The sequence below is a fragment of the Amphiura filiformis genome, chromosome 11 (genome assembly GCF_039555335.1).
Source record: "Amphiura filiformis chromosome 11, Afil_fr2py, whole genome shotgun sequence".
Lineage (NCBI taxonomy): Eukaryota > Metazoa > Echinodermata > Ophiuroidea > Amphilepidida > Amphiuridae > Amphiura > Amphiura filiformis.
In genome coordinates this window covers 607,329-633,144 of record NC_092638.1, presented here as the reverse complement: position 1 = coordinate 633,144, position 25,816 = coordinate 607,329, and the positions used below count along the sequence as shown (strand labels likewise).

The 25,816-nt window shown below is 35.2% G+C and overlaps 1 protein-coding gene across 3 annotated transcripts in view; it reads right to left on the bottom strand.

Moving 5' to 3' along the window:
* The window catches only part of LOC140164194 (spermatogenesis-associated protein 20-like), a 115,093-nt gene that overhangs the window by 69,848 nt on the left and 19,429 nt on the right, over positions 1-25,816 (bottom strand). For 2 of the 3 annotated variants that reach the window (XM_072187438.1, XM_072187439.1), the window contains exons 2-4: positions 7,060-7,181; positions 4,712-4,819; positions 2,646-2,710 (exon numbers count right to left, since the gene is read on the bottom strand). In XM_072187438.1, the coding sequence (XP_072043539.1) occupies positions 2,646-2,710; positions 4,712-4,819; positions 7,060-7,166 (280 nt within the window). In that variant the 5' untranslated portion in view covers positions 7,167-7,181. Of the gene's footprint in view, positions 1-2,645; positions 2,711-4,711; positions 4,820-7,059; positions 7,182-9,587; positions 9,607-25,816 lie in introns of those variants that run through there. The other variant, XM_072187440.1, reaches the window with a different exon arrangement.

The window sequence follows — 25,816 nt, the reverse complement described above, 5'->3', positions numbered from 1 at the left end:
ACAAAGTAATATGAGTGTCATTTGATGTAATGAGGTGATGTATTCAAAGATATCGTGCACAAAATTGTCTGCGTAACTCCCGCACATGTTGACAATCATGTATACAATGTAGGCCAATTAGATCATAATATTTTTGAAAAAATCAAAAAAGCAAACAAAAATTTAAACAAAAATGCACACATAAAAAAAAAATGATTTTTTCAAAAATTTATGCAAATAAGCTACCAAATTAGCATATTTTGTGACAAAAACCTAATGAAATTTGAAGACCGTTAATTGTCACCATTCCACCAAATCACATCCCTATACGCTCAAAGAAATTGTGCTCGCAACCTCGGACAGACGGATTGACAGGATGATGGACAACCATAATACTTCCAGTAGAGGCATAATAAGTGGCTTTGTAAGTGCAGTGCAGACTACAAATGCACAGCCTCAATAACATGATAATACCATATCTTCATTTCAGATTTATATAACATTTTTTTTTTTTTTCTGAGGATTCAAAGCGCTCTAATTTCGCATGCCACTGGTGAATCATTAGAATCAGATTGCATCAACTAGGCCGGTTGCAGCCGAACCCTGCACAAACCTATCTGCACTTATATTGTAACATCCACCAATTATCTGTGCAGCTCCCCAAATTCCATTGGGTTAAGGGAGTTTTTGATAATCAAACAACTAATCAATGATTTTGAAAGCAGGAGGAAACCAGGACTCCACAAGAAAAACTGCAAGAGCGAGTTTGGATCAGGATAAACCAAGTGCACATATACAGTCCCTACTCCCTATTCCAGATAAATACAGCACTATTTTTTTGGGATTAAAAAAATATGATCAAGTTCTGCAAAATAAAATATAGCTAAATCCTAATCCTTTAGTTAGTCCTAACTGGCAATAAAAGTAAAATTTTAATATTTGGCCAATTTCTTGAAAAAAGAGCCAAAAACATGCATTTTGGGCATGTTTTCTGACAATCGACTCACAAAAATCAAAGACTTGTAACAAGTCTAAGCATTCAAAATCTAGAGTAGACATCGCAATTTGCTTTAATTCCCACTTTTTTGTGTTACTATAATTAAATAATTGGTTATAAAAATGAAATATGTCTTTTCCAAAATCAAGAATGCATAAACTGAAATTAGTCTTATTACAAGTCTTTAGGCTTGATTGTCACAGCATACGAAAAACACCCTAAAAATGTGTGTTTTTGGCCCTTAATTCCAAAAATTGGCCAAATATTAAAATTTTTCTTTTACTGCCAGTTAGGACTAACTAAAGGATTAGGATTTAGCTATGTTTCATTTGGCAAAACAGGATAATATTTTTTTTATCCCACAAAATTAGTGCTGTATTTTTCTGGAATAGGGAGTAGGCATGGCCGGCGCTTGTACCCGGGACTCAACTCCGTTAAATCTATTAATTATTTTTGGTATCTGTAGGCACGATCATATATCACCTTATCTCACCCGTCTTCACTGGCTCCCAGTCAAGCAGCGAGTTAACTTCAAAATCCTTGTTCTCATATCAGTGTATAAATAACAGTGCCCCTACCTACTTGTCCGAGCTAATTTCTATGTATAACACCCATTCCAGAAAACGTAATCTTCGCTCCTCCAAGGACGTTACCAGACTCACTATTCCCAAGACCAAAAGATCTGCAGGTGACTGTGGGTTCTCAGTGTACGGTCCACGCCACTGGAATTCACTGCCCACTTCCATCAAAGAGGCCCTGTCACTGCAGGTCTTTAAAAGGCATCTTAAAACCCACCTTTTTAAATTATTGTAATTTTATTTATTTTTCTTTGTACTGTGAAGCGCTTTGAACTGCGAAAAAGCGCTATAGAAATGTTTTATGTATGTATGTATGTCCAAGATGGCGACCGGTTCGGACGTGCCTCAACGTTCGTCCGACAAATTTCCAAAATTCCACCCTTGGATTTATCTACTGGTTGCTTATTTGGCATATACATCCGTCGTAGCTTCCGCCGTCAATGTTTGCGCAAATTGTGAGAAGATGGGGATAACTCATGCAGGAGCTAAAAACTTCTTTCAAAGAGGCAATGCGATCTGGCCATCTAAAAGCAAAAGAACACACGCTTCCGGATACCACAACAACCGACATACGCAACCCGGACATTTACTCATGCAAAATCGTCATCATCATCATTGGTTCAACAGGGTGTGTCCACAAAAATGTGATGCCTGAGTTAAAAATACTTGAGTTTGACACCCGGAGGAGCAAAGCCATTGCTAAGTATTTGAGCATCAGCGCTGCCATTGGCTCAAAAATTGTGTGGCAAATGCGTGTTGGCGCGGTCAATGCACAGCGCTAGTTTGTTTTCGCCCTTCTGGTTGCCATTTGCTTGGCTATGGGTTTGCTCCTCGCCATGGTATAAAGTTTTTGCTTTTCATGTGTTTTCCATTGTTTCTCACTTTTTGCTTGTAATTAGATTTTGAATTTGCCGCCTGCTCTGCGAGCTTTTTGTGGCATTCTCTGTCTTTTGTATATAATTGCAGTTATCTAATAAAATATTTGTATGTATGTATGTATGTACTGTATTTTGCAAAAATATTTGAAATTTTTTTTTAAATAACAATAACATTTTGACAACTTTGTGAAAATGACAGGTCATTTATCTTACCTGATAGGAAGATGGGTTTGTTTTCTGTCTTGGCTTTATCAAAAGCTTCCTTGCCCCAAGGGTACCTGGATTAAAAATATAAATTGATTAGTTAATTGACTAAGTGATTGAAAAATTGATTGATCATTCATTTGTTTGTTTGACCTTGACCTACCTTGACCTATGGCGTTCACTCCAACTTCGGGTTGAGTGGTGCCATCTGCTTCATGATGTCCTGCCACTTCCTTCTGTCTTGAGCTAGCCTGCTAGCTTCGACCAAAGAGCTGATGCTTACTTTGTTACAGTCGGCTTTCAGGCAGTCACTCCATCTTTTTGGTGGTCTCCCTCTTGGGCGTTTGCCACGGATATGTGCCTCAAATGCTAGTTTAGGAAAACGTGATGGTGGCATTCGCTGTTTGTTTGACTAATTGATAACTAATTGATTGCAGAACTGATTGAATTATGGACTCATCACCTGAAGAACAGATTGAATAGTCAACTGACTAAAAAAACCCCATGCATGATTTCCTGATTAACTGGTAGATTGATCAACTGATAAAAAACCAAATATTGGGGCTGAAGACGTCCAAGAGAATACTGGATGAAAGCTTCCTCTCGGTAAGCAATTTCAAGTTTGTGAGAAATAAGAAAAGTTAAACATGATAAAAAACCTCTTGCATGATCACCTAATTAATCAAATGATTGATGAATCAAGTGATTGGTGGATTAACAGATTGATCAATCAACTGATTGATTATCAATGATTGATGATCCACCAACATACTGACTAATTAATTAATGATTGATCCTACAACTGATTGATTAGACAATAATAGGATAGCTCAACTATTTGATTGATCAACTGTTGATTGATCAATAATTTCAATGATTAACTAATTGATTGATCAACTGATTGATAAACTTCTTGCATGATTACCTGATTGATCAACTGATTGATGAATCAACTGATTGACAGATCAACTGATTGATGGATTAACTGATTGATAAACTTCTTGCATGATTACCTGATTGATCAACTGATTGATGAATCAACTGATTGACGGATCAACTGATTGATGAATCAACTTGTTAATGGATATGTTGATTGATGGATCAAGTGATTGATGGATCAAGCAATTGATTGATCAACTGATTAATCAATCAATCAACTGATTGATTAATCAAAGCTTGAATGATCCATCAACTGATATGACTGATTAATGATTGACCCACCAACCGATATCAATGATTGAATGATCATGTTCCACCAACTGAATTAAGATTAATCAATAATTGGTCCAACAGCTCATTAATTAGTCACTAATTAGATTGTTCAATTGATTGATTGATCAGCTGTTTTATTGATTAACAAATTAAATAATCAATTGATTGATCAATTGACTGATTATGTTATTTCATTTGAAATTTGTCACACCTCTGTTTAAAATTTAAGAAAATTTTCAAGTGGAATTAGCAAGGGTTAACTATTTTGAAACCTACACTCCCCTGTATATGGCTTTACTTGTGCCCACAACCGGATTGAGTATTTCAAATGACAGCTACCCAATTGTTTATTCTATTTGATGCCCACACTCCCACTGTGGAAGACTTTAGCTAAATCTTCCACAGAGGGAGTGTGTATTTCAAATGGAAGCCAATTGACTAATTAGAGAATAAAGGTATTGTTTTTAGCCGCTGTCGTGCATCTATCGTCTCATATAACACGGGCAACATCATTATTTTACGCCAAGAAGAAAAAAAAAAAAAATAATGATGTCGCCCGTGTTATATGAGACGATAGATGCACGACAGCGGCTAAAAACAATACCTTTATTCACATTCTTAAACACTTCAATTCAAATACAAATATCATAAGCATTACAAATTTGAATCAAACTAAATTCTACATTTTACAAGGAATTACCTAGGGCTTAAAATCGATCAGTCCCGTTGTTGCGGTGCACCTCCCGATTAGTTCAAATAGCGAGTATGTGTATTGCGTCGACACACACACCCCGACACGTGTGGGTAAGATTGCAGGAACATTCTCAAGTGTATAAGAATTGATAATAAAGTAAATAACCTACCAATCAACTGGGTTACTAGCATGTTGCAGCAGATAGGGGGATTTCTCTTGAGCGAGTCTATTCTGGTGACCTGGTGATTGTCCAGTAGCCATGGTTCTCACAAATAATCTAGTGATGCAAACAAACAAACAGACAAACACAATTATAACAATGAATTATTATCTAAAAGCAAATTCATAACTGCTGGTATATTGAAATAACTAACAGTTTAAACAAGCTTTCAGCACATTATTTGTACAAATACCCTGATATTTTGACTGTAACTGATGATCCTCATCAGAAGTCCACTGATGTTATTGTGGAAGCATCCTCTGACAACCTGTGGACTTCTGGTCTGCTCATGAGCTGAGACAAAAATATCTAAGAGATTTGGTAGCAGGCCTCTTTCCTGTGTTATTTACCAATCCATATCATTCCCGGTATGATATGGATGAAGGCACTGTTAGAGTGCATCAATTCACACTGATTTGGTTACAATTGTAACTCTGAAATTGTACTTATTTCAAAAATATGTTCTTTACTAGATTGTGAATAATATTTTATTTTTAATATCAAAATATGGGACATAATAAAATTCATAGAATATAAATAACTTAAATTAAACCAAAATGGGTATGATAAAATTTGTATTAGGTTTGGCTTAGGGTGTGATACAAATTATATACCTAGTCTTGGATTATTTATCAGGCTCCTTGACTAGATATAATTCATATCACACCCAACCTTACCTAATAACTAACCACAGACCCTGGAATTCCAGGGTCTATGAACTAATAATATATTAGCCTCTGCGGTATATCCATGGCTATCAACCACAGTATCATGTTATTATACAGGATTTTAGTCAGGATTTAAATCAATTAGTTTTTGTTTTTTGTTTTTTAACTTGTTCTTAGGGATTGCGCAATAATTATGAGCCCCTGGGGGTAACATTTCCAAACAGGGTGCCAAACATTGCTTGCCCCTCCCCCCTCGGCCTGCCCCAAATTGCTTGCCCTCTTCTCTGTCTGTCAAAAATCTTTGTCCCTCCCAGTCGTTTGTACATACCAAATTTTTTGGTTCCCATTTTGCAAACCTGAAATGGTTTAGATATATAATGTGGGCATAGCGACCAGGAAATTTTGAACATTTGAATGGTTCTGTACTGTTTTCCTAAGCCTTTTTAGAGCCTGTTATTTAAAAGATGCCCGTAAATGTGTGCCAAAATTACTTGCCCCCCCCTTTCAACCTGCCAAAAATTGCTTTCCCCCTTTTGGCTTGCCAAACAATTCTTGTCCCCTAATTTTACCCTCCCCCAAGGCTCATAATTATTGCACAACTTCTTAGTTTGTTAAGTGACGACTCATTTTGGATGAATAGAATCTCATTCTTTGTATAAATGCTCAAAAGTTGACAACTCTGAAATATTGCTGGAAACACAACTGAGACAACTGAACCCAAACCCCCTGGGCCTGACCAACCCAGATTTTGCTTTTTTTTTTTATTTAAAGCTACATGCAAGTAAAAAACAGTTGATTAATTTTGACTGAATTTTTTTGGAAAAGATTTTAAAATATTTTCAAAATATGTTTGCAAACTTTTTTCAATTTCAATCTTTCAGGGATTTTGGGGGTCATTTAGCCTCCGAAAAAAAATAAAACTTGGAAAGTCCATCCACTTGTAGTTTGTTCCGCTTATATTTGGTGAAAATTATTTGGTTTTTGTTACTGCACAAGTCAATAAGTAAATTCACATAAGCTCACATAAATTCACATAAGCATGCACCAGTGATGCATTACACAATGTGCAACTAGCATAAGTGTTGCTCCCAACTCCATGCACACCATTCTATATTAATACACGACGTTATGAGTCTCATTTTCTTTACCGATTATAAGCCCAACAAACTTTAGAACAGTGTTTTGGGTGTTGTTGTTGTTTTTTTGTCACCTAAGCCACATTTTTATTTTCTATAAATATGTATGCAAATTGATTGTTCATTTAGCTGTTTCAAGAAAACTTTAAAAAAAGACAATCACCGCCAAAAATTTAAAAAAGAATATCCCAACAAAACCGACCATACTTAGAAAGATTAAATAAATTTTGTATGCACAAAACCAGAAATTTACTCACGATTGACGGTTTCGTCTATCATGGTCGATAGACATCTTCAGAATGATGATGGTAGATCCTCACCACTTCCGGTTTGCCGGATCCCGACTGTAGATGGTGTATCAGCCAGGAGAGGATCGTATATGTGATCTGTTTATCTACAAACCTGATGAATCTATTCAGTCATACTTAGAAAGTCCATCCGCCTGTAGAACGGGTCATTTTTTCATCACCTATTAAAGCTACATTTTTCTTACCTTTCTTTGAAATTGGTTTTTAATTGACACTGTGTTGGATGAGAAGCAACTGATCTTAACAGTGATCTGACTTGTAGTAGATGTCTGCCACCATGAAGAAAAGACATTACAAATCACCAAAGCTACAACAGAAAAAAGACAAATATTCTCAAATTAAAAGAACAAGATTCATGCCAAGGTAACATTATCCGATGATTTGATCTGACTTGCAGTAGATGTCTGCCACCATGAAGAAAAGACATTACAAATCACACCAAAGCTACAACAGAAAAAAAAATACTGTAAAAGTCAATATTTTCGCGAGAAGATATTTTCGCAATTTTGAAGATTTTGTCAATTGCGTGAGAATTAAATTTTGCGGTTTTGATATTGATACAATAGAAACCTAATGAGAAAGGTTATTTTAGCGAATTTTTTTTTTTGCGATTTTATGACCACTCACAAAATTCACGAAAATAAAAACCTCGCGAAAATTTCTACTTTTACAGTACTCAAATTAAGAGCTATGCAACAGTGAACAAGATCCATGCCAAGGTAATATTATCCGATGATTTAATTTACTTCCGTACCCAATTTCAGAGCTACTAGAGTACTGAAAAAAGGGTATAGTTCCAAAAATTCCTGATTTCTTTTTGGGGGTGGGGCATGGGGGGCAAAGTGAATTTCAGGGGAGCAAAATCAACAAATTTTGCTTAAAATTGTCATAAAAAGTGGAAATTTTCCTAATTTTGGGTTTTTACTGGGGGAAGCCCCCTCCCCAGTGCTGCCACAGAAAATAAAATGTTTTAAAGCAATAATGTATGATTTCTTTTAAATATTTATTTTGTTATTTTACTAAAAATGATGAAATAATATTAGTAATTACCATAACCACCCGGGTATAAGCCCACCTTCAGGTATAAGCCCACCCCCTATTTTTCAAAACATTCTGGGAACAAGGGTGCACTCGGCTATAAGCCCAGTACTAAATTTTGGCCAAGTACTTAAGGGGTGGGGTATGAACGTTTGGACAGTATTTATTTTGGGACATTAGAGCACATCAGACATAATCGAATTGCATTCTGAATACGAAGAATGTCATTCTGATATCAAATAATTTTGATTTTTGAAATTCGCAATTTAATACACATTTTATGGCAAATCATTAAAATTGATATTTTTGATATTTAACAGTACTTGAAGTAAACTTTATAAATCTGATGATTTATACTTAAAGTGTATGTAGGTGGGATGAAAAGCCAACGATCAATTGAAAATTTTGACCTTTCGTATTGAAGATATGGATTTTTTTCCCAAAACCCCAAAAAAATAGGTCTTTTGGAAAAAAATCCATATCTTCCATATGAAAGGTCAAAATTTTCAATTGACTGTCGGCTTTTCCTCCCTGCTACATACACTTTAAGAATATATCATTAGATTTATATAATTTACTTTGAGGACTGTTATATAAAATATCATATATAAATATTATATTGTGATTTAAAAAAATGAAAATTATTTGATATCAGAAAGACATGCTTCGTATTCAGAATGCAATTTGATATGTCCGAGGTGCTCTCATGTCCCACAAAAAATACTGTCGAAACGCAATAAACGCTCATTTTGGATCCCTTAAATCAAATCTATGCTTTTCTCTCACATTTAAAAAACAAATATAAAAAGATATCAGTTGATAATTAACATTCCACACTTAGAATTTTAAGAAATTGACATAGATGATAGAAATTACTGGTACATTGGGCATATACAAATGGGGATGAATTTTCTAAAATTTCTAAATTCAAGTATTAGTTTCCCCTCAGTTATAAGCCCACCCCCCATTTTTGAAGTGAAATCTGCCATCTAGGGGGGTGGGCTTATACCCGAGTGGTTACGGTACTAAAATAAGGTTTCTGTTATTTTTAAGCTGAAATAATTCTGCATGAATACAAAGCTGGCTAGCTTGGGATGACATCATTGATTTTCAACATTGCAATGTTTAATTTGCAGCCTACTTGGAAAACGATATAGCTGAACTTGTGGAGATCGAATTATACAGTATTTGTACAAAGTAACTAGGGTTTTTCTTTATTGAAATTTGTCTGATTTCTTATCTAATATTTATACAATATATTTCCATATTACTATATTTTCCCAAAGCACTCCTTTTATCCAAATTTCATGAACATTATAACTTAAATACCCTCTGTTGTGACCAATTGTGGCCCATGCTACTGATAGAAAAGATAAACCTTTTCCACAATTACATTATTATATTACCCACTATAGTTTTGAGTGCTAGGGACGGGCTGTTTGTTCACCCAAAATGGGAAAATATCTATTATCTGGTACCATACATGTATTGCATTCATCTTTTACATCATAAAACAGGGCACACTGTGCACTGTACATATATTATCCATATTGGAACCATGGCAGAACAGTACCAGTGCACTGTACTGATTGGTCACCCCAGGAAATATATTGTAGCGGAAATGGATTCAGAAGAGAGATGGCGCCCTTCTGTTATTTTTGGTCACGTGATATACCTAGAGTATATAAGCCGGTGCGCCAATCATTCTTGGCTCTTCCATACCCTGCGACCGTCGAGGCAGGTTGGTCAAGACATATCTCTCTCTCTCTCTCTGCATCAATGACCACTACTACCGCTCCCCAGCCGATCACTTGGATCAGCCCAGAACCCTAATAAAGGATGAGAACAATGACATAATTATATCCGAGGCTCCTTCGTCTGACTCATTAGTGTGACTAGTATCGCTAAGACTGTGCGGATTGGCCGCACGCCCACGTCACATCACCAAGTTGCCTTATAGACGCTCGCTACCAGATTCCGCCACATTGGTGAGCAGCGGTGGGATTGCAAGTCTTAACGGAGCAGAACAAGCAGAACAACAAGAAATAACATCATAAATTACTCCGGGGCGCCGGAGTTATCATGAACTCCTTAGAGAGCCGGAGTGCCGGATTTATCATGAATCACTCCGAGAGCCGAGAGATACAGGACACTGAAGAACTCAAAACGATCATGTAGTAACCAGTTTGAGAGAAGCGTCGTTCGCCTGCAGGGTACGGAAGTGACACAGCGTCAGATAAATTATTGATTACATCCGATAGCACTAAAAAGAGAACGAATGAGAAAAGTCATTCAAAATCATAAGAAAATCACCGGAGTACATTAATGAGAACTGTAGCAGAATGAACTTGTCGCCGGATATGTGCATGTTGATAATAATCGGATCAAGTCCTCCTTCACCTTTGCCGAACAATGTTAATCGAATTGATTTGAAGAGACTCCCACAAAGAAATTGAGATGCCGTGGTCGATGCAGTGATGAGAGACTCCCACGAGGAAAAATAGAGATGCCGTGGTAGGAGAAATTATGTAGCAGACTCCCACGAAGAATGATGCCGTGGTTGGAGCAGAGTCCGGAATGGAAAGCGGACCAAGGGGAATTATTTTAGTAGTTTTATAGTTTCGGCAATGTGTAAAGCGAGAGGTTGAAAGAAATTCTGCACATGGGAGCTGAGCCTCCAGCACATGCGAATATGTGTAGTGTATAAATAACAGGATAGCTTCATTCGTATCCGGCAGGATAGATTCATCCGTATCCTGCAGGATAGCTTCTATCCGCAGGATAGCTTCTGATCAGATCCGACGGATTCATCCGAATCCGGCAGGATAGCTTCATCCGTATCCGGCAGGAATCCTTATCGGGCAAGTTGATCCGGCGAAAATAAATACGTGTCTCCGGAGAAGTTGCTCGTGGGAATGATTACCGATGATCCAGAGAAGTTGCTCGGCGTAGAAATTGAAACAAGCAAGAACTGCGGGAATTACTGTGAACTAATGCGTGATTGGTAATTTGCATGCATGGTCAAAATAATTATGTGATTCCAGTTGTAAAATGTTCTAAATTTCATATGATTGTCCATTTTCATTTATCCATTACATTTTTCATCTCATTCCATCATCCGTCCATCACAACACATTCCGGTCATAATTCATCCCATCTTCACCTTCCAAACCATAACATTAGTTAATACAATGTTATAATAATTCTTGATTATTGAAACAATTTAATTTAACAATGTCTATTGCTCCAACAAAACTTGGCTCTTTTAAGGGCTGGGGTATGAGCGACCTTGAAGTTCCGGTATCTGGAGAGGGGAAGCAATGAGTTACCCCAAATCACAGCGGCAGGTAGTGACTGGGCCGCCGAGTGCTAATATATATTTATTTTGGAAGGTTCGTGTTTGTTTTAAATTTTGGGGCGTTTTTCCAAAATTTGATATTTTTGGTCATATTTCAAAAAAGCGACATGCCAAAGACAACTCTTTGGGCACATAGTTTGTTATTGTTATTGCAGTTCTTTTCCACATACCTACGTTAACATTCGATTTCGTGATTTACTAATATTATATATTTTATGACTGCAATTTGGCGTTTTCAATGCGTTTTACACGTATCATGGAATTAACGCAAATATCTAGTCACGCTTGCTTTTAGAATTTTTACCTGATCGCCGGCTTTTGCAGGCAACAGAATGCAGATTGGCTCACGATAGATGTCGTATTCCTCTATGTGGTTCACTCATTGATAAAATGAGTTTGCATTCCTTGTAACAACACACACATTGCCGTCTGGAAACCGGGTCTGGTACTGATTTTGGGACAGCCAATAGACTTCAGCGCCGTATCAAATCTCATAAAAACCACACGACTGACGACTATGTGTTTATGTTTCCCGCACGAAAGCTTGTGTCTACTATACATCTATTATTATACTTCTTTGGAAACGTTGACCTTTGACCATTCTTTGTATAACGCCCTGATATGACCTTGATATGTTCGCTTGATTGGGTACGTTATAACATCCATTTCATTGAGGTGTTAGGACTTGGTCAGTATAATACTTGCAGGGATACAATAGTTTAACATGGTGTGTGAGCATGGTGAAAGACTCATTATTGATTAGGCGCGGACATATTAAAGGCACAGGTCCTTTGCGTGTATAGCAGAAAATTATAATAGAATGTGTGAATAGAATGTTTGGAATTTTGCAACTAAAATACTAACTGCATTATGTATTTATTTATTTATTTAGGCCTATGCTTTTATTTATTTGGAATATTAGTTACTAGGCCTAGTTAGTAATATTCCATGATAGGCCTACGTCGGTTTATTATTGATTCTTGATAACTTGACAACTTGATTGATTGATCGATTGATAGTCATTTCACATTATATTCCTAGTTTATAGGCCAATTTGAATAGCATCGTACATTAGATAAATAGACCTAGGCCTATCAGTATTGATTTATTCTATTCAGCAATATCAAGGATTACTATCAAACTTCTCATAGCTGATTGTCAGTTGGCTCAGTGGTAACGCAGTAGGTTTTACAACACCGAGGTCCCGGGTTCGATTCCCACCTCTGCCTATTTTTTTTGCAAGGCTGAGAAAAAATGAAATTTCTGGACTGCAAACTTATTTGGCGCGCGATCTGAGCTGGTCCTTTTCTGGTGGCTGTGTCTGTTACAGGCACACTCCCTCTGCATCCAAACCAGGTTCACGCTCATTACACCTCCCTTAAACCTCCGGAATGTCGGATCAAGTTTAAATATATGTGACTGGTAAAGATCTTGCTGTATAATATCATGATCTCGTGTACAAAGTGAAATCCTATGAAATTGTACAATTGTTGTGTGAGTTTACACATGTATGGGTGTTTGGAAGATCTGATTGTTTAGTTTAAACAATATAAATGCATTGATGGTGGTAAATCATTTATTCCGGATTCCGGGAATTGTTGGATCATCGGTTGTGATCCCTGGTGTCATGTATGGGCATTGGTTGAGGATTTGTCGGAGTCTTCCCATGTCGTTGCATTTCGCTGTATGGGCCCTTCCGCTGCTCCGGTAATTCCTGAAAGCATCTAGGAATGAATGGAATGCCTACCGTAAGTGAAATGTTTATGTTGCATAATAATTCACATTAGTAGATCAGTCATTCCGGAATTTTAGTTATCAGTCGGATTGATTAGCGAATCAGTCGATGAGGGACACGCGGGGAAGCTAGATCCCTGGTGTTAAGGATCATTGGTCCTGTCACAGTATGTGCCCTTTTGGTGATTCTGGAAATGGGAATGACTGGTATACTTATGTTGCTTGTCGGTAGTTTACAATGCATGATTTGATGAGATCACTGCACATTCCCACCTGGGCTTTGTTTTTAAACTCCGGAATTTCGGAGTCAGTCAGTTATATAGCGCGATTATAATGCATGAGTACCAAAGTTGCAATGTGCAGAGAGATGCATGTAAAATTATTTATGGGAGCATGGCCATGCATTTTGTATTAAACAATTAATCAGGTTGATTTTGCATGATATGATTGCTTTTAAATGATAATAGGAGACATTGTGTGCTCCGGATGGGGATTCGTCGGATCGGATAGGGAGTCTACCGGTGAGGAGTATGTTCACTAGCGAGGATCGGTTGCCTGTCATAGATGTTCGATCTATGAAGGCTCCTCCTGTGTTCTTACTCGTCGCTGGCCGGCTCTTTCTTTGATGCGATGGCTCCATAAATGGTCCCTCCTATTATTTGCTTGTGAGGTAATCGTGGAAGTAACACATATTTTTTTGATAAGTAATAACTAGAGATAATGCTTGTACCGAGCAATGATACAGTTCTTTTAAGGCGACTCTAACTATAATGTCATAAAGGTTACCAGCGTATAATATACATGCTGTGAAGTTATTTAGAACTGCTTTGTTTAAACATTCACTATCACAAAGCATGACAACAAGTAATTTTAAGGTTGATGATGTGTTGGATATGCCAAATTGCTTGAGATATTTCGGAAAATTCAGATAATTCTCCCACATTTTGATAATTATGTTATAAGTGTTGAAGCGTTAATATAAAGATGATTGTTTTTAAGGAAACATCATTTACTCCGGATTTTGGACCCGGTGGAGCGCTGATTGAATCTGAGAGCAATGTGTATGGGCACCGGTGAGGGTAATGTACGATCATGGATGATCTCGTTCCATGTTCGTATCCTCCCGCATGCTCTTGCATGTCGTTGTCTGGCTCTTTTGGTGATCCCTGCTCCGGTTAGGCGTAAGTGATCGATCCTTACTGAATCAGAAAGATTCAGTTGCGTGTGATTTGATCAGTTTTGAAAAACAATCACCGCACACTTTCCCGCCCGGGCCCGACTATGTACGATCCGGGACGGATCGGTTTTGGGGAGGGGTGTGTAGCGGAAATGGATTCAGAAGAGAGATGGCGCCCTTCTGTTATTTTTGGTCACGTGATATACCTAGAGTATATAAGCCGGTGCGCCAATCATTCTTGGCTCTTCCATACCCTGCGACCGTCGAGGCAGGTTGGTCAAGACATATCTCTCTCTCTCTCTCTGCATCAATGACCACTACTACCGCTCCCCAGCCGATCACTTGGATCAGCCCAGAACCCTAATAAAGGATGAGAACAATGACATAATTATATCCGAGGCTCCTTCGTCTGACTCATTAGTGTGACTAGTATCGCTAAGACTGTGCGGATTGGCCGCACGCCCACGTCACATCACCAAGTTGCCTTAGACGCTCGCTACCAGATTCCGCCACAATATGAATATATTCCTTGAACATGCCAGAAAACAATAGAAAACAAAAGATCAAAATATAGACTTTTGAACACCAATTGTGGGAACAGTCCTGGCATGTTTTATATATCATTTTAAAGCTTATGATAAGCTTACGAATAAAACTTGCAACTTTCCTCTCATTTTGTGGTAACAGGTCTTACTACTACTACTACTACTACTAATTGACATTTATACCGCGCCGAAAACCAAAACAATTTGCACTAAGGCGCATGAAAACATAAACAATGGATGAAAACAAGAATAATATAATACATAAAACATCATAACATCAGATAAAGTCCAAAATCAAGATCAAACATCTTATTATGTGGGCAGCCAAGTCAGGATCAATGGAAACAAGTCTAATGTCAAAATTATTCAATTTAAGTTTTTTTCATCAGTTAATAACCTTTTAAAAGACGCTAGTTTCATAAAAACGACATCAAAATTGAACTTCTTGCTATCAAGTTATAGGCAATTTATCTGTTGCTGCAAATAATAGGAAACAAAAGAATTAGAGCCTATTTTTGCCAATAACTCAACAGCAATATATTTCCCTTGATCATGTCTCATAAAACTCATAAAACTTCAAATTAATCAAGCAAAGTGAACAAGGGTATACTTTACATGTAATTCTATCGTGTTTTTAAAATAAGCTAATATGAATTACCTGTAACAATATATTGGGTGTTTTTTTGTGTAAAACCTGATGCATGGTGAAAGTTGAATGATTAATATTACATGTAATTCTATCACTTTTGGTGTTTTGTTTATCAACCAACTTTCACATTGTGTATATATTGTAAACAGATAAACGATCTTGTTACATGTACGGAAATTGAATTGTTATGTTAACTAGTTGTAATCTGTCAACTTTCTACTGGGGATGGGGGGTACCACTGCTAATTTGGACTGGCAATTCTTAAGCAGGAGCCACTGAAGAATAAAAACTTTAAACAACTATAGTGTGTAAACAATAGTCTTTGGAACTATATTTCTAAGTTTACATATGAGTTCAGAACTGAAATTAATGTGGCTAGAGGGATAGTAAAATATTTTGACAAGATTTTGTGCAGCACTGCGGGTTTGATATGTAGTATGATGGGTTTTTTAAGTCTCTCCACATGGGTGTCGACTGCAACTAAAACTGAAGTTTACGTCCCTGGAGCTAACACATAGCCTTTCAAATACTAGCTATATGAGTTTACATTAACTGATTCAAAGCTGGAAAGATTTTGTGCAGCACTGTAGGTTTGAAGAACAAGTTTGATTATGTAGATGTATGTTGGGATTTTAAGAAGGGATATGCTCCAATGCAGGGGTAATATATAAGGCTCAACCGAAATGGCATTTGTATACCAATCCAATATCTGCTATCAATTTTATAATATCGGTCCATATCTGATCGGATCTGATCAATATAGGTAATAAAAAATGAAGAATTTAAAAATGGGATATGCGCCAATGCAGGGGGTAATATAATATAGACAGATCTTTAAATTATCAACCACTGAAAGGGAGCGAATTGGTGACCATAATACAATGCTAATTGTAAGGTGACCCAAAAGGATGCAAATTGGTGGTCTTGACCAAATACAGCCGATACTGTGTCAATTTCAATGAGTGTTCCCTCCCCCTGGAATGCCAGCTATTCATCAAGCAATTGACTTCCAAAATCTAGGGTATGATTTTCCTGGGACACAAAAAATATTGTGGTAGAATTGGGCTATTTCAGTTGAAATCCATACACCCTATGGAAGACATGACTTTAATCACCCACACAGGGAGTGTGAATTTCAAATGCGGTTTCCCGAAAAGGTGCTCCATTTGAAATCTACACCCCATGTAGGAGCTTAAGCTTATGTGTTCAATAGGAGGGTGTAATGATTTCAACTGAAATAGCCCACTGGAATAGCAGATCAGATTGCCTATAAATACTGACATTGGTAGGAGCGTGATCAGTCGCACCTTGACTCTTCATAAAGACAAGACACCTGTTTTCTACTCGTCACACATTGTGTAAATTTCTGTATCATCATCTGCATCAAAGTGCTATCAAAGCCATAATTTCAGAAAAACAAAAAACTTTTCAGTATTTTGTTTGAGTGCGTCATCTTTTTGGAGGATCAAAGCGATAGCTGAAAAAACAAACTTTTCAGTGTTTCTTCGAGATCTGTGCCAATCCTTTTGGAGGATCCAAACCATATCCAGTTACCTACAACATCCAACTTGGTAAGTACATTGTTTAACAATATTTGTCTTTTTTATTATTCATTTTGATGTTAATTTACTTTCTGTGATCAGAACTGATGGAGAAGACAACATTGTGTTTCATGTTTGTTAGTATGCTAAATTTTCTTAGTTTTATACATTTTATAAAAGTTCAAATTCTGTCAAATAATGACAAAAAATAATCGGGGTTTGACTGAGAAGACTTCAATCAAAACCAAATTTGTCTACTTATTGCATCCATAGGACAATGTATTTATTATCAAACCTGTTTCTTGTCTTATAAAAGCTACATTTTCAGTTTAAGTAAAACTCTTTATTGAGCCTTAAATAATCAGTAAAATGAAAATGTGCCTCAGGATTGGAGCTGCGATGGGTGGCGCCAGGCGGCCAAGCTAGGGACTGATGCTGGACGACCAGCACTAAAAAAAAAAAAAAAGAAGATATTTTTTCATCATAAAAAGAGCAAAAACAAAAATAATAAAAATTTAGTAAGGGGTAATACCCCCGGCACTTGTTCTCCGATCCCTCATGTTCACTAAAAAGATTGTGCCCCAAGCCAGCGCTCTAATTGGATAGTAAAATTACCTTGTACAATCAACAACTTATATAATTGTGAAAATGAAAGCCCAAGTGCTGATACATTTGTGCAATATGTTTTGAAAAGTTGTAGGTATAAAAGTTGCATCAAGTATGGACTTTGTAGTATGTATGGAGTATGTATCTCTGTTTTATAAAAACACTGTAGTAGAGTTAGTGGTATAAATTCAAGTTTACAAACCAGTGTGAATTTTATGGGGATGTGTAACAGTTTGAGCACTATCAAATATGGGATTTGTTCGGTTTGTATATCTCCACGTTATATGGGTATACACCAGGCTTAATGCTCTGCATGATGGCCATAGGCTTCACCAAAAAAGTACAAGTTTTGAGATATTTTAAGAGCCACTGAACCAATACTGGGCTTGTTTTAATGCATTTTCCATGCTGATCCCAAATATGGTTATGAAAATGTACAATTCTGAAATTCAGTTTTGAATTTTTAAAATAATTGTGGAACTATTGTCGTCTGCAGTAGACATGTGGAGAGTTTTTACCACCTTGTTGTATTTGTGTTATGCCTATGGTGTACAGTGCCAATGTATGCTGTTGTTAGGAAGTCTCTTTCTCATTTGGTACTGGTTTAAAGCAATAATGTGCAATTTGCATTCAAAATAGATTTTTTGATGTCGATTTTCTTATGTATTTTATTGTTTTTTACTCCATATTTATCCCATTATCTCAGTTTCAAATTTGCTGCCTTTGGCCCCCATGGACCAGATTGTGTCACAAATTAAATTATACACAATATTTTTCTCCTTGTAGGAAAGGAAAGAAGCTGAGACCATCCTCATCATTTTAAGCGACGCTTGTATCCTGGCCTTAGTGAGACCCAAATAATCAACCACTGGAAGATTCCTTTCTGGTAAGTACAAATACATGACTTGTGTGACAAGTGGCAGTGCCAGGGGGGAATTCCCCCAGTCAGAACTCTTGCCCTCTCCACACCCAGTAAAAAAAAATTACAACAATTTTAACCTTTTGCAGCAATTTTGTGCAAACATTTACTGATTCACTTTACCTCCCCCATTCCTGGTGCCACCACTATGTGTAACCCATCCCATCAAAACATGCCAGTTATCTTGGAATCTTGGAAAATGTAATTTTGATTTTTTAACAAAGTTAAAGAATTGTTCTCTACTTTAAAATTAAAGAACAGGGCTGATATTCATAAAACCACGCTAGGCCTAGTTGACAGCTAAAATTGACTTTAGCAAGCTGCTAAGCCTAGCTGATTGCTAATTCTTATTTATAAAACCCAGTTAGAGTTAGCAACATTCTAAAATTTTGCCAAAACTTAGAGTTGATCTGGGGCAGCGCTAAGTCACTAGTTGACAACTAGTCAGTCTGCATTTATTGTTTTAATTTCATATTAACTGTTGTCAATTATGAAAAATAATGTTCTCAGAATATTCTGTTTCTGAGGTCTTCAGTGTGTTTTACACATAAGAAACTGTCTTAAAAACACACAACAAATTTAGGGTGAATGAATAAACATTGAACTAAGCCAGTATTGTTTAACCAAATTTGCACAAGAAAAATGATTATGATATAGCAAGTAATCTTTAGTTAAGCAGATATGTTCAATCGAAGCAATTCTGTTCAATTGTTTGATACGTAAAATATATATTTTGGAGACATGTTACCAATGTTCTCTTTGGTAAAGATGCATGACTTATTTTCAATAACAAATTATATGTCAATTTGATAAAGATAAATCATGCTTGGCTTTTGTCAGGACAACAAGCAAGATATATCATATGCTATTAAATTATTGTTGCTATGATTTGCCGTAACAACCTTGTAGGCCTATATAGCTTACAAAATACACATGTAATTTTATTAACGAAATCTCAATGAAGACCATCAGCAATGAGTCATTACATTTTGATCATTTTGACTGTGGTTCAGAGCTCAAGTATAATAGACATGTATTATATAAGCCTATTGTATTAGATGTTACACAACTGTTGAAGGCCATAGCACCCAAAACACCCAAATAAGTTATCAGCTAAATATTTCTAGTTGATAGCTAGTTAGCAAAGTGTTTAGCAAGGTTTTATGAATAAGAAATTAGTTGATTGCTACGTAGCTATCAACTAGTGGATTTAGCATCTTGCTAAGCACTAGTTGGTTGCTAATTTAGCAAGGCTTTATGAATATCGGCCCTGTTCTTTACTTTCAAATAACATCTAACACAACGATCAGATGTGGAATAATGATAGTACTAAATCATTATTATTTTCTAAATTCAGTTTCTTACATATTTCTTTATTAGCTTTGAATATGGGCTTCTGATAACTGCCATGTTTTCATGTGATGGGTTACATTATTACTTGGGAAAATATGCCCATCAGACATACTTTAAGAAAATTATTATGAAATGCTAAATGATCAAAAATTTATAATTTGCATAGACCTGAATCAAATGCAACTAATATTGATATTAAGATATGTGCAGAGTAAATTTGATGTAAACTTCATCATGCTAAGAAATGTTTGTTTCTTTGTTTGTGTCATCATAACTGTTTTCATCTTCATCATCATCACCATCACCATCACCATCACCATCACCATCATCATCACCATCATCATCATCACCATCACCATCACCATCACCATCACCATCACCATCATCATCATCATCATCATCACCATCACCATCACCATCACCATCATCATCATCATCATCATCATCATCACCATCATCATCACCACCATCGTCCATCATCATTATCAACATCAACACCAATCATTATAGTCTTCATTATTGTCATCATCATCTCATTCAGCATCATCATCGTCATCATTGTCACATTCTTCGTTGATGTTATCATTAACACCCTTGTCATCGTGATCATCATCATCATTATCATGGTCATGATCAATGCCATCATATTCATCATCATCACCATCATCATCATCATCATCATATGGTCATGGTCATCATCATGATCATGACCGTTTGTCATTGTCATCATCATCTTACATCATAATCATCACCTTCATCATCATCAAAATCATCATCACAGACTAAGTCATGGTCGACATCACCCGCGACATCATTGTTGCAGTCTCCATTGTTATCATAATCATCGTCATTATTATCATCATAGTCATGATCATCACCATAGTTATGATCATGTTCATTACCTTCATCATCATTATCATCATTGTTGTCATTGACATTATTGTCATCATCATCATCGTTATCATCACAGTGACGATGATCATTGTTCCTATCATCATCATGGTCATGAACGTCAGTGTTGTCATCATCATCATCATCATCATCATCAACATCAACATGGCCATATCCATAGTCTTCATCATCAGTCTTTGTCACTATAATTTACAGTATCATTGTCATCAACATTTTGTTATTTAATTTTAATATAATAAGGTGACACAGACTTGTGTTAATTAATTTTAATTAATAGAATAATAAGGTGAAACTGACTTGTGTTAATTAATTTTAATTAATAGAATAAGGTGAAACTGACTTGTGTTAATTAATTTTAATTAATAGAATAATAAGGTGAAACTGACTTGTGTTAATTAATTTTAATTAATAGAATAAGGTGAAACTGACTTGTGTTAATTAATTTTAATTAATAGAATAATAAGGTGAAACTGACTTGTATTAATTAATTTTAATTAATAGAATAATAAGGTGAAACTGACTTGTATTAATTAATTTTAATAGAATAATAAGGTGACACTGACCTGTATTAATTAATTTTAATTAATAGAATAATAAGGTGAAACTGACTTGTATTAATTAATTGTAATAGAATAATAAGGTGAAACTGACTTGTATTAATTAATTTTAATTAATAGAATAATAAGGTGAAACTGACTTGTATTAATTAATTTTAATAGAATAATAAGGTGACACTGACCTGTATTAATTAATTTTAATTAATAGAATAATAAGGTGAAACTGACTTGTATTAATTAATTTTAATTAATAGAATAATAAGGTGAAACCGACTTGTGCTAATTAATTTTAATTAATAGAATAATAAGGTGAAACTGACTTGTATTAATTAATTGTAATAGAATAATAAGGTGACACTGACCTGTATTAATTAATTTTAATTAATAGAATAATAAGGTGAAACTGACTTGTATTAATTAATTCTAATTAATAGAATAATAAGGCGAAACTGACTTGTATTAATTAATTCTAATTAATAGAATAATAAGGTGAAACTGACTTGTGTTAATTAATTTTAATTAATAGAATAATAAGGTGAAACTGACTTGTATTGATTAACTTTAGTCAATAGAATAATAAGGCGCAACTGACTTGTATTAAGTAATTTTAATTAATAGAATAATTAGGTGAAACTGACTTGTATTAATTAATTTTAATTAATAGAATAATTAGGTGAAACTGACTTGTATTAATTAATGTTAATTAATAGAATAATAAAGTGAAACTGACTTGTGTTAATTAATTTTAATTAATAGAATAATAAGGTGAAACTGACTTGTGTTAATTAATTTTAATTAATAGAATAATAAGGTGAAACTGACTTGTGTTAATTAATTTTAATTAATAGAATAATAAAGTGAAGCTGACTTGTATTGATTAATTTTTATTAATTGAATAATAAAGTGAAACTGACTTGTGTTAATTAACTATATAGAAAATGTTGAAAATTATATAATTGTAATTAAAATACTACGGCTACACTGACTTTTAGAAAATTAATTAAAATTGATAGTGTACTAAGGTGAAGCTTACTTCTGTTTATTAATTTTCATTAATATAATAAGTTAAGGTGAAACTGAATTTTAGTAAATTAATCAATTAATTAATGAAGTATTAAGGTGGCATTGACTTAATGTGTTAATTAATTTAAATAATAGAATACTGACACTGACTTTTAGTAAATTAATTAATAGAGTACTAAGGCTGACGTGTTAATTAATTTTAATAGCATAATTGGTTGAAAATGACTTGTGTTATCAATTAGGTGTGTAGAAATTAATTAAAATACTAAGGTGACACTGAATTTTAGAGAACTTATTCATTAATTATTAGAGTACTAAGGTGAAACTGACTTGTGTTAATTAATTTAATTAATAAAATACTAAGGTGGCACTGACTTTTAGTAAATTAATGAATGAATTAGTAGAGTACTGACTTGTTAATATAGGCTAACTTGTGTTAATTAATGTTAAATAAGGTGGAACTGACCTGTTATTTAATTTTAATTAATATATTATTATGGTGACACTGACTTGTAGTAATTAATTAATCAAATACTAAGGTGACACTGGCCTGTAACAATTAAAGTATTAGTTAATAGAATAATAAGGTGAAATTGACTTAATTTAATTAAAAAAATTAAGGTGAAACTGACTTGTGCTAATGTAATTATTGGTAATATGTGGTAATTTCCCAAAACCTGTTGTGTCCATGTAGTGTATTAAGTGTGTATGCAGTGTAAGGCGCATATTTGGAAACTTCTGTACTGCGCTATACATGTGTGTCTTTATCGAGGAGCAATAAGCATTGCCGAGTATTCAAACTTGGCCAAGAATTACCTGATATATCTGATGGAATATATATTGATGTAATGTTAAGGTGACAATGATTAAATTATTGATTCATAAATTTGATGACTAAAAGTAGCAACCACATTTTGTGTTTTCCATTTTTTGCCTTTATACAGCTGCATTGAGCCTCTTTTCTCAAGATTTCCGAGTCCAAAACTGACGTCAAGATTACGGGACACCAAAATCACCGACATCAAGAACCTAAGCCTACAGTATTCATAGCTTTTGACTACTCAATATCTTACTTTTGTACATATTATAGTATAAAGTATACCACAAGTAAAAAAAGTGATTGCTACACAATCAGGAAATAACTGAGAAAATAATTATTCACTGTGAATTATTTATGAAGATAGAGTAACAACAAAATCCTTTTGTTTCACAAATTCTCACCAACAAGTTATCTGTAAAATCACGGCACCATGTTCACTGCATCAAGCCAACAAATCGTCCCCAAGCGTGCATTTCTTTTAGTTCTTTTCACAATTTGGTTCTCACAAGTCATTTGTGAAGAACCACATGATGATGAAAGTCAAAATATAAATACTCCAGACACCACTACAGACTATAACATGCAAACTAGTGTGATCGATGTCACTGCATCAACAGACTCTGATATTCAGGTGGCATCAAAACAAAGCAAAAAAACAAAACCAACAAACTTGCCTTCATCGTACCACACCACAGTTCAATCTATCACAAAGAAGGCAGACAAGTTGGGTACTATGCAAATAGGTGTTTCTAGTGAACCGCCTATGCAGATGGATGTTTCTAGTAAACCGGCTACATCACAAGAAGTAATACCATCCTCTCCCACCACACAGAGTGTAATTGATGCATGTGACATTGATCACCCTCTAGAAGTTTCTACCAATTCCATCCAACTCCAAGCATTTACTGGCCCATATGAATGCAATGTGTTGGTTACTTCTAAAAGTGGAGCTCTTTCTGTCAGAATATTACAGTCAGGTCTTAATACTGTATATTCTTATTTCTATATAGAGTTGTTAGGCAACCAAACCCAGCAGTGTGTAGACAAATACATGTTATTGTCAAGTGATTCTATTCCTTGCATGATAGTAATCAGTGGAAGTCAGTTCAGATTTCACTTTCAAAACACTGAGATATTACTTGAGATGCATGCTGTGGATACACAAATGTCAACTTGTTTTGAAAGTTTTTCTGAAAAGGATTCTGGATGTGATTTGACTTTATATAATAATCTTGTCAGACAAAACATACAACATGAAATATACACAAGGCAGGATTCTAACTTATTTATCTCTTTAGAAGTCTTCAGAAATTTCCATGAAATTGAAGTAACTGCACATGTCATTGAGTGTGAATGTAAGTGCCTTCTGTCTGCATGTACATGTACATTAGGTTATAGAGAATGGCAGTATTCATGTCTTACAGACACCACACATGAGAACAGGGTGGATTTGATAGTATATAAACCAACTATCACAGGTCTATCATTTGCTAACACAAGTTTACATGACATTCAACCATATGCATTTGCAGGTCTCAACACACTGAAATATTTAATATTAGATCACAACAACATTCAGATACTTCATGCAAATCTGTTTCAAAACTTACAATTAAAAATACTTGACTTAGGTTACAACAATTTGACTGACTTTACATCAAACCTTTTCAATCCATTGGGTGGGATGTATTATCTTGATCTCAGTCACAACAACATTCAGATACTTCATGCAAATCTGTTTCAGAACTTATCACAATTAGAAATACTTGACTTAGGTTACAACAATTTGACTGACTTTACATCAAACCTTTTCAATCCATTGGGTGGGATGTATTATCTTGATCTCAGTCACAACAACATTCAGATACTTCATGCAAATCTGTTTCAGAACTTATCACAATTAGAAATACTTGACTTAGGTTACAACAATTTGACTGACTTGACATCAAACCTTTTCAATCCATTGGGTGGGATGTATTATCTTGATCTCAGTCACAACAACATTCAGATACTTCATGCAAATCTGTTTCAGAACTTATCACAATTAGAAATACTTGACTTAGGTTACAACAATTTGACTGACTTGACATCAAACCTTTTCAATCCATTGGGTGGGATGTATTATCTTGATCTCAGTCACAACAACATTCAGATACTTCATGCAAATCTGTTTCAAAACTTATCACAATTAGAAATACTTGACTTAGGTTACAACAATTTGACTGACTTGACATCAAACCTTTTCAATCCATTGGGTGGGATGTATTATCTTGATCTCAGTCACAACAACATTCAGATACTTCATGCAAATCTGTTTCAGAACTTATCACAATTAGAAATACTTGACTTAGGTTACAACAATTTGACTGACTTGACATCAAACCTTTTCAATCCATTGGGTGGGATGTATTATCTTGATCTCAGTCACAACAACATTCAGATACTTCATGCAAATCTGTTTCAAAACTTGTCACAATTAGAAATACTTGACTTAGGTTACAACAATTTGACTGACTTGACATCAAACCTTTTCAATCCATTGGGTGGGATGTATTATCTTGATCTCAGTCACAACAACATTCAGATACTTCATGCAAATCTGTTTCAAAACTTGTCACAATTAGAAATACTTGACTTAGGTTACAACAATTTGACTGACTTGACATCAAACCTTTTCAATCCATTGGGTGGGATGTATTATCTTGATCTC